We start from the raw sequence: 11087 nt of genomic DNA on the forward strand, positions 1-11087 counted from the left end.
TACCGACGCAATTTGGAACACATGCCCGAGTCTAATTTGGCTAGTGTTATTTTTATCCATTGCACCTGCGTTTAAAACAGAGACATATAAACATGTCAGGACAAATTCACAAATTCCACAAAATCAATCATTTTTTGCTTGAGCCAATTCGAAGATGTATCTCCGAAAACAATGCAGACCAAATCTGAAGATGCATCTCCGAAAAAATATGTGATTGTCTTATTGCAGATACGCTATTTCTGTTCTAATAGTCAAAAAGTACTGAAATGCATATTCTTATATCCTAGCAAATTCGCTTACACTACTATCTAATCTACCTAAAACAATTAATGTAGCTTGAACAACTAACTACAAATCAAAACATAAAAAGAAAGAATTTTTAAAAACTTAGCAAATCAAATTGAAAGTATGAGTTATGAGATGTTGGAAAGGAGGAGTTAGAGCTCCAACACTATAAATTTACTACAAAGAGAAACTTGAATGAGACACATCGCTCAAAAGTTTGAGAGGAAGAAGAAAAAGAAATCTTCCAGATATGAAGAAGGAAATACGAAAGACAGTCTGACGCGGAATATAAAACAAAATCGTCTGGAGATGCATCTCCGGATCATCCACTAATTTTTGAATAAATGATATTTACTGAGATACATCTTCAGACGCACTTTTTACATATACAAAGATGCATCTCCGAATTAATTTTTGACACAATAGGAGTGTTTCTTCAACTTGGTATGAGAAATAGCTAAAATAGATGCGTCCGGAGATTCATCTTTGAATTAATTTATGTCAGAATGTGATGCCTCTTCAATTTGATATAAGGAATCACTAAAATAGATGCCTTCAAAATTATATCTCCAAACTCTAAAGATAGTCTAAACTTTTCATAATGGTACGGAAGGACTCATAAAAATGGAAAAAACATTCCCTAAAATATATAACTGCTAACTCATAAGTGGGGACCAGAGGTCTTTATATAGATAGCTGAAAAGTTAAATGGCGTTGGATAAGAAGCTACACTTTATAGCTTCTATTTTTTAGGTTGGAAATTGCTTCATAATACAAGAATTAGTTGTAATCTGACATAATATTCAAAAATTGGGAAATATGTAAACTATCCAACAATCCCATCCCATGTATGAGTACTGCGACGGGATCAGTTTAACTATTTAAGGTCCGTTTTATGAAAAATTCCAAAAAGTAACAAATGCTAAGGAAAACTTCACTAAAATCATCCTTTTTGAAAATGAATGATAGTTTATTGTAAAAATGATTTTGACAGAGTAAGGACCAACAACTATTGATTTAAAAGAGTTTATTGTAACTTTCATTATGTTGATTCAAGAATTACAACCTCCTGTGGTTCTAGAAATGCATAGAAAGATAGTTTTGAGGGGTTAATATCTAACTATTATTGACCTGTAACAACGAGCAGCTCCATCTGTTATGAAAATGAAACAAATTTTGTTTGAAACAGTGTGAAAATATTGAAGTAGCATCATTCATCATTGTATACAACTAGTAATACAAATATCTATTCATTCTCCCGTGATCCAGTACCATTGGCATCTTCGTCATTCGGAGACCGCCCTCGAGCCTTCCTCTCATTCCACCTTGCCCAAATCCAACTCGAAACAAGGAATGCTCCTACTGCATAAATCTGTAAACAAAATGGAACAACTTTTTCAGAACTCACCAAAGTTATCACTCTTCAATCACTATTTCAAAGTATAACACCATCAAACTAGTCACTTAATTAGACTAAAAATCAGAGTGAAAGATCTTCATGATTCTTTCACTCTGATCTTCTAACAAGTTTAAATAGTGAACAATTACTTAACATTAGATACCCAATCCAAGAAATACAAGAATGAAAGTAATAGGTTAAAAGTCTAAACATGTGCTTATAAATAGGGCAATTCTCATCCTCCAAACCCGATTTTATAGGATTGATTTATGCCTAACCACATTTTTTAACATGCTATGAGAGTCTTGGTTTAAGATTCAGTGGACCACCTACTATGCTATCAGAGTCTTGGTTTAAGATTCAGTGGACCATCTACTATGCTATCAGAGTCTTGGTTTAAGATTCAGTGGACCACCTACTATCAAATTTCCGCTAAGGGCGGACCAATAAGTAGGGACAATCCCCATCCTACAACTACAAGTTGGTAGTTGGTTTTTGTAAGGTTGAGTGTCCAACCACATTTCAAAACAAATCTTCATCACTCAATCATATCACAACTACACAATTCAAGTTTGTATCTTTTCGACAAACTATGTGTCAATTTTCCTTTGTGTTGTACCAAAACCCTAATAAGATATATACATGACACAATACATAGGTTGAAATTTGACTTAAAATAAATAAAAAATGTAACCCTAATATAATGAAGAATTGAAAATGAAAAGAATACCTGGTAAAGCTTAAAGGGATCGGAAGTCTTGGCAGAAAGGACCTGAGAATCAGGTTGAGCCTGAAGAGGCGCGGGAACAACGACGGCAGATTGTTCGGTTTTCGGAAAGGTTGCAACACTCGGAGCCTTTCCTTTTTCCTCACCCTGATGATGATGATGGTGGCGTTTTGGTGGGAAGAAAAAAGGAGGGAGTTTGAAGTTGAAATTGAAATTGGGGAAGAAAGGGATGAATGGATTCTTGGCGGTTTCAACTACTTGTTGTTGTGGTTGTTGAGTAGTAGTGGCGGTGGTAACCACCACTGTTCCGGTGGATTTGTTACTCATTCTGATGGTTTTTGCGACGGCGGATATACCAACGGAAACGGAAGTGATGGATTTGTTTTGAATTGTTGCTTTGCTTTGATTCTGTAAGTTATTTATTTATAGAATATTTCTATCTGCATCTCTCTGAATATCTTTTATTTTTCTTAATTACTTACGTATTAAAAAAATCAAATTAATTTTTATTTATCTGTAATCTATTTTTTTACCATTTTTACATTTATTTTATTGTATAATTTATCTAATAACTTCTAATAAAACCATTATTATTAATTTTCACGTAACTTCCTACTAATAACTTTCCTATGCTGTAACTTCCTATTAATAACTTTCCTGTAATTTTAAAAAATTATATTTAAATAAAAAAATATCACTTATAATTTAATATAATTGTAATATTAAATTCAGTGAATCAATTTTATATTTATGAATGTGGATTTAGAAGTAGTGATAATTAAAAATTAAATAATTATGATGATTTAATTATAGTAAACAATCTAAATTATGTGTATCAATGGTTTACTAGTTAATAATGGTTGAAATTGACCTTCCTTTTTTCATAATGTTTACGTAATAGTTGAGTGTAGGAAAACTTCATGAAAATCCAAAATTCAAGATAACTTCAATGTCACCTTCAAAAATTATTTCATATTTTCTTTTTAAATCCATTTTCTTTTTCAAATTTTCAGTTTTATTTTTAAATTTCTTTTATTTCATTATTTAAAACCGAACAAATTCAATAAAAAATCACCTATTGTACATAGGTTCGGATACGGTATAAATACTCATACCGATATGGAATATATCATTAAAAAGAATATTTAATTGAAATACACTGACAGTGTAAATGGATTTTACACCGTCAGTTAATCCTAAACGTTGGATATTGAAATAAATTTGACTTTTATTTTAAAATACTATAAAATATATGAATTATTCTCTTAGAAAAAATCAAAGTACAAATATGTTTAATAAGAAATAACTTTTTTTATAATATGTACAAACAAATAACTAAATTGTTAATAGATTCACAACAAAACACCACAATAAAAAATAAGAAAAATTAAAAATAATGTTAAAATACAATATAAAAAATAAAACATATAAATATGCTATATTGATATTTGTAAAAATCATAAATTTCATTCAAAATCGAATAATGAGAAAAAAAATGAAATACCACGAGTACGGGATGAGTACCTGATATTGACACTTCATCATTTTAGACACTTCATCATTTTAGAAGTATCCTTGCTTTAGAAAAAATGTTGGAAAAATTTCCAAAATATTTTGAAAAATAATAATGATTAAAGTGATCTTATGAATCACCTAATTTTAATTTGCTATGTGGTGTAGTGGTTGAAAATGTTGATATTGGCTAAAAGCTCAAGAGTTCAAATCCTTGATTTTAACATTTGTTGAAATAACAAAATAAATGGTCAAAATTTATACTTGCCAGAAATTGAATAATGCAGATATGTGAATTTGGTGTATGCTGTTTACTTTAATGTAAATTATAATAAATTATTCTTTAGTATAAGTCATTTATTTTAATTAATAATGCATTACTTTTAGATGAAATTCGGTGGAAAAAAAACCATGAATTTAAATTTATGGTGTATGTTTTGGTAATATAAAATGACGTAAATAAAATTCTAAAAATATCAAGGTCATATTTGCATTGTATTTTAGTTTGTGCAATAATTTATTAAATTTAAAATGATTTATTTCATATTATTTGTGTATCATAATATATATTATTTGCATGTCATAATATGAAAAATATTATATATTATTAATCTTGATATTAAAAATAATTTAGATATATTTTAAATTATTATAAGTTGAAAAATATTTATGAAGAAAAGTTATAAAAAATATTAATGATGTAAATTCATTATTTATTTGGATATACCATAGAAAATTGTTAAATATGAAACATTAATTTATTACATAGAATTTATTATTATATGTTAGTTATGCAAGAAAATTGTTTATTTTAAAAGAATAGAAATAATTTCAATGGTGTTGTATTTATATGAAATTTATGCATCACATGTTTGAACCCACTTCATGAAATAAATGTTTGTCATGACAAATTTGTATGATCATGATTGCCGATTGCTATAAAATGTATTAAATATATTTAAGTGGAAGTAAAATTTCAAATTAAAAAGGTTAACAAATGAAGAATGAAATAAAATTTATATATATGACAAAAGTGTCGTGATGATAGTTTATCAAAACCATCAAGAATATATAATTTATTTTGTATATGATAATAATATGACAAAAGTGTCATGGTTTGTTGTTAGGTGGTAAATACTATTAAGAATACATAAAGTAATTATATTGATTAGTTGAAAAATTGAACATTTGAAATTTATTAAACTTTGGGAAATTTTGAAATTCTTTGACGAAAGGATTGACAAATATATGATGTCTTTGGATATAATTAAAGACAATGAAGACATCATTAGGGATGTGGAAGAAGCTCATATCAATTAGTCATCGAATAATGGAAACTCAACTCACACTTGATTAACATTAAGTCTTGAGTTCAATCATGAAAGTACAATATTAAAGTGATTGAAATACTTCACAATAAATACATCACAAGGAGTAAAAGTACTAGGACCATAAGAATAAATATGGTAGGATGAGGTTTTTCTCTTATGATGAGATTTTTCTCTTAATAAATATATAATATATATTTGCTGGAATGCATAATTATGGGTGTATTTCTGATATAGTATACCTTGCTAATATCAAGATTCTCAACCACTACACCACATAGAAAAACTTATACCAATTGATGGGGAGAAATAAGATTTGAATGATTTCAATATGGTCATTCGAGAACGGTTATTTATCAATAACAGTATATTGTTCTATAAAATGTTGTGATAATCTATTGGTAATAGATGCGACTCAGAGCCCCATCCTACCCAAGAGGTCTTAAGTTCATGTTCTGACACGTTCAAATTTTGGCCATTTATTTTAATATTATTTTTGGATTTGTTTGTTAAAATAACAAAATGAATGGTCAAAAACCTGTCAGAAATTGAACTTGAGACCTCTTGATTAGGAGGGACCCTGAGTCGTATCTATTACCACTATACTATCACAACATTTTGTGGAACAATATAATGTTATTGATAGATAATTGTTCACGAATGACCATATTGAAACCATTCAAATCTTGTTTCTCCCCATCAATTGATACAAGTTTTTTTATAAATAGAGATACTTGTTATGCATAAAAAGACACGAACAATTACTAATTTCAAGTGCCAAAAATTATATCTAAGTCATGTGCGCGAGAATCAGTGAATGAACTTTATTCTGTAAAATATCGTTGATTGATATGCTTAATGTGAATGTACGATTCATGTTAAGTTTTCCAAAGTATCCTGAAGGAGAATCGCCGGTTTATCCATTTGCATCTAATTTGTCTAAATTGGTGGGGACAAATCAAACCTAAAGCTTAGTGTAAACACACACTTTGGAATTTATTTTGTGCAACTTTCATCATAACATCTTCATCTTCTTCTTATTCAAGTTTTGCAGCAGATCCCCAACACAAGATCTAACAGAAAATCACAAACCAAACCAAACTAAGTCGAAATCACAAAAAATCGTATTTGGTTCGAAAGTGTTTGAACAACTTTTTAACAAAACCGCTTGGTTCAGTTTGATTTGCGGTTTCTATTTTAGAAACCAAACTAAACAAAATCAGGTTGCATTATGTTACAACTCAAACTTCACTTATTTCACATTCAATCCAAAACCCAAACATATTATGCCTTAACCTTACAATTACAAACGATTTTCTCTTACTCACATTTAAAATTTCAGTTTCAACCTTCTCAAATCTCTCTTAGTAATATTGTGCATTCTTCTAATCTTCTTTGTCATGTAAGTCTCGCCTCTTCTACTATAATCTTTCATATCTTATGTTCTTTATTTTTCATCTTCTCATTTTTATATTATTGTTTTCTTTTTCAATTTTACATTTTTATCGCACATTTCTTCTCTAATCTCGCATCTCTTATGTTATTTATTTTTCATTTTCTCTAATCTCTCGTCTAATATATTTTTTATGTTTTATTATAATGTCTTTAATATTGTTTTATGCTATTATTTTATATTTTTTATTCCATTTTTGTCTAATCTGATTTTTGTATTTTGAATAAAAAGTTTTTGTCTAAATATTACTCCCTCCGTTCCTTTTTAAGTGTCATTTTTTGACTTTTTACACATACCAAGGAAGCTAATCATTATTGTTATTTTTCAAACAATAATTCTTCTTTTACCTATAATACCCTTAATTATTTATTACATTCACTTTACTTTTTTTTTCTCTGCAATCATTATCTAGGGTAATTTTGACAAAATTGTAATTAATACTACCTTGAACTTTGCAAGTGACAATTAAAAAGAAACAAATTTTTTTCAAGAAAATGACACTTATAAAGGAACGGAGGGAGTATAAATTTTGATGTTATTTGATAATATATGAATGACTAAACAAAGTTATGTTGTTCTCTGGAAGTGTACGTACGACTCAATAAAATCTTATAAAAGGCGAACAAATTGAACTAATCCAAACCACATTGGTTTGGTTCTGTTTCATTTTTAAAAGTCAACCCCGAACCAAACCGAACATCATGCTTTTTTTCTCTTACGGTTCAGATGATTTTTATCTTAAAAACCGTCCAAATCACACCATCACACCGTGAATAAATACGGAATTCATACTTCACGCAATACATAATCAAAAACACTTTGATAATCCGATTAAACATTAATAAAATATTAATGTCATCGTGATTTTGTCAAACTCGCTGTTATTTCAAACACACACAAATATAAATATCAAACTAGGGAACATAATAGAATATAAAAGTAAGCTTAAAAATGAATTGTGTATTGTCTCTGGCTATATTGCAATTATATTTTTATACATATTCAAGAATCAGAAAATAAACTATATGTTTTGGCATCAAGAACTATTTGTCTAATTGATGCTATTCCTCCTATCACAACTAAAATGGATGATCCTCCTCCAATCAATGTATTCACCCAAAATATCATGCTTTGCTTGGAAGGCTTGAAAGTTATATTGAAAAAAACCATAGGCAAAATGAAATCAAGAGGAATGAATGCAAATGCTCCAAACAATGCCATTATGTCCGGAAAGAATGGCAACATAGCTGCGAAAACTGTGGCTGCTGCTACTGATATCGACCTAGACAGTATCCTCGGCACAACATTTCGCATCGAAAACTGTCCTTTTTTCGGATCTCCGAAAATCGTTTCAAATAGTTCATTTGTTGGTTGCAAATATACCTGTAACATAACCAAGTTATATTTTTATTCATCAAGATTATACAGAAATAACAGAAAAACGAATAACAAACTGCGACGTTCAGATGTTCTTACCGCAGTCAATCCGAACACTTGAAGAAGGATGAGTATATTCGTCATCAAGAAAAACCATTTTGGTAATAATAGCTTTGTTTCTCCAATGTAGTTAGCAAGAACTGTTGCACCAGCTGCATTTCCAAATGCCCAATAACCAGAAATAGCTACACTGAAATAGGTAGCTACTATAACAGAATAACACACACATAGTCCTTTGAACATTTTTCCTTTCACAGGAGGTGCCAAAGTTGCCTACAAAATCGATTATGGATGTTATGTCTGGTTTCGCTTTTGGAAGAGGCAAAAATCTCCGAAAAAGACTAACAAGATGCTAAACTAACCTGAATTTCTGGAATGATTCCACTAGCGTATGTTGTAGCGATGATTGAAATACCATTGAAGACACCAAAGAGTTTATCTGTATGAGAGCCTTTTATAGAATAGTGTCTCGGCGGCGCGTCTTTCGAGCGACCTGCATTGGATCACGCAATAAAGACTATCAGTTGAATGAATCAAATAACAGGTTTCTGTCATACATTGTCAATTTCACTATGTTTTCTTTTCCTTACCGACGTATATCGAACCGACCGTTAGGCACGTCGCGTAAGTCACACAGAGAATCAGAGAAATCAGATTAATGTGTCTCAAGGAATGAAAAGAAGGAAGTTGAGCCAAAACCATTGTTACAACTCCACATATGATAATGAATTGGTAAAGCTTCATTGCCCCTTCTGGATGGTAGAGTTGGTAAATGAACTGCAAGAAGAAGAAAAAGATGAAAAATTTGAAAAATTCATAAAAGCCATAAAAGGGAAAATTGAAATGACCCTTTTTATGTTACTACCTTGAGACTCTTCCCTCCAACAAGAGGACCACCAATCACTGTCCCAAAGCATATGATAAATTGAAGAGGGCCTATATAGTATTTTGCCCATCTAGGTCCTGCAACAACATTTTCAACCAAATTATGAGTCTTTCAACACCTCTGAAACCAGACGTGTCTGTGTCTGTGTCATCGACCACTTGCGCTAGACCTCGGTGGTGATCTAATGAATGATAAGAACAAAAGAAAAGTAGTAAATGAAATTGAAGATAGAAATTAACCTAAAATATCTCTAGCCATATCTCGAAATCTAAGCTGGCGACGACCGAGCTGAGCATGATGTTCTAAGACAAGAGACAAAAGATTATACGAGTAGAATGTGATAACTCCTGCCAGAATCAACCAAATCATTCCTCCAAACCAACCCAGAAGAGTGAATGTAAATGGAAGTGTAAGAATCACAGGTCCAACAATAGATGTTGTCAAATGATAACCACAGTGTAACCATGATCCTACAAACACAACCATATACTAAATTAATCAACAACAATAACATACTATAGTTTAATAAGAACAATTGAATACTACTAACCATGAGATACAAGAACAAACTTTGCTCCTGCATCTAATTCAGGTGAAGTAGAAGAGTGATGATCAATTGCAAAACCCTTTTCACTATCACTTGTATAGATTTCTGAAGAACTTTGAGCAGCAGTTCCCATGTCAATTTCTTGCTGATTTAATTTCTCTGTGATACTACTATTATTATAATTCATAAGTATACCTTGATCTATCTAGCTAATAATAATTATGATATAACAGAAAAATATCTTATCTTATACACAAATCAAACAAGAAAAATAGATTCAAATTGACATAAATGTTGAAAAAGACTTAAATTAGTTTAGATGTAGAAACATGTTTGAATGATAATGGTCAAAGAAAAGAACCAGAATTACTATATGTTGGAAACTCTTTTGGACATGCTTAACAACTTGCATCATTATTAGTATATATCAAGATATTAATATAGTCTTTATTTTATTTTATGGTATTGTGAGGTGGGGTATATATAAAAGTATAAAGTATTGAAGGTGGCTAAGGGGAATTGTCACATTGTGAATATAAAAGTCAATTAAATCAGCTATATGATATAATAAAAAAATCATATGCTAAATACTATGTATGTCATTTTTGGAGAATAAAAATGTTGACTAGATCCAGGCTGTTCACATTCCATGACTTCCTAGATACAGATACTATGATGGTTTTATAGTCTTTTTCTTTGGGGGGTGAAGTGGTGTTGTAGTGTGTTACGCACATTGACCCCTTGCATGTTGTCAAACACAAGTCGTTGATATGAAGATTAGAGATGTGTAGAGAAAAGAAAAATATGTATAGAAAATATATACTTATGGATTTGATTTTGAGAGTTCAACAAGTTTTGGATTGTATAAAATAATGTGTATCACATGTTCAAGAATGTTTTTCTTAATTTGGTTGTTTTGAATATTTGTATTTTGAGTTAAGGTTTGCTTAAGCTATACATAATTTTTTATAAGATTAATTAGTTTTGAGATAAATTTGAAGTTTCATTTTAGCCATTATCTAATAAATATTACTTTTTAATCCTATAAAGTTATTCCGTTTGTTAATTTGATCGTTTATGTTAACTCTTTCCATTATATAGAGCCTTCCCGCCACCCGAACGCACTTTGTCACGCATTTGTGGATTTTTTTACCTCCAATTCATCTTATGGTAATTCGTCATATTGCAAATAGTGTATTATAGGTATCATCTAACTAGATCATTGGGAGACTTCGACAATGTTGGTCTCACCTGCCACGATATTAGGAATTATGAGTGTGTCCTGAATTACCGTGCAATTGTACCTCGTTCTCTTCGAGATGGCGAGCTTAGATATGAAGTTCGCCATAAAATTCTGCTCCCTGGGCACATGCTCTATCTCTAAAGTTTTGAAGCACTCAGAAAGATCACATACCTTCTTCAGATACTGATGAGTCGGGGCTCATTTGTCTGATATTCATCGGCAACCTATTTTGCTACCATCTAGGAATCACTCTTGGTTTTCAGAGTCGAC

The 11087-nt window shown here is 30.4% G+C and overlaps 2 protein-coding genes across 2 annotated transcripts; both read right to left on the reverse strand.

Moving 5' to 3' along the window:
• Positions 1-1297: 1297 nt before the first annotated feature.
• On the reverse strand, positions 1298-2953 carry LOC127097994 (uncharacterized). Its single transcript, XM_051036494.1, has 2 exons — positions 2415-2953; positions 1298-1657 (listed from the first exon to the last, which is right to left on the reverse strand). The coding sequence occupies exons 1-2, from the start codon at positions 2736-2738 to the stop codon at positions 1532-1534; spliced, it is 450 nt and encodes a 149-aa protein (XP_050892451.1). The 5' UTR covers positions 2739-2953; the 3' UTR covers positions 1298-1531.
• Positions 2954-7644: 4691 nt separating this feature from the next.
• LOC127093264 (GABA transporter 1) lies at positions 7645-10024 on the reverse strand. The gene is made up of 7 exons (XM_051032175.1): positions 9578-10024; positions 9267-9497; positions 9007-9104; positions 8732-8918; positions 8504-8634; positions 8181-8414; positions 7645-8087 (listed from the first exon to the last, which is right to left on the reverse strand). Exons 1-7 carry the CDS (start codon positions 9759-9761, stop codon positions 7707-7709), a joined length of 1446 nt encoding a protein of 481 aa, XP_050888132.1. The 5' UTR covers positions 9762-10024; the 3' UTR covers positions 7645-7706.
• Positions 10025-11087: the final 1063 nt, after the last annotated feature.

The sequence above is a fragment of the Lathyrus oleraceus genome, chromosome 6, assembly GCF_024323335.1.
Source record: "Lathyrus oleraceus cultivar Zhongwan6 chromosome 6, CAAS_Psat_ZW6_1.0, whole genome shotgun sequence".
Classification (NCBI taxonomy): Eukaryota; Viridiplantae; Streptophyta; class Magnoliopsida; order Fabales; family Fabaceae; genus Lathyrus; species Lathyrus oleraceus.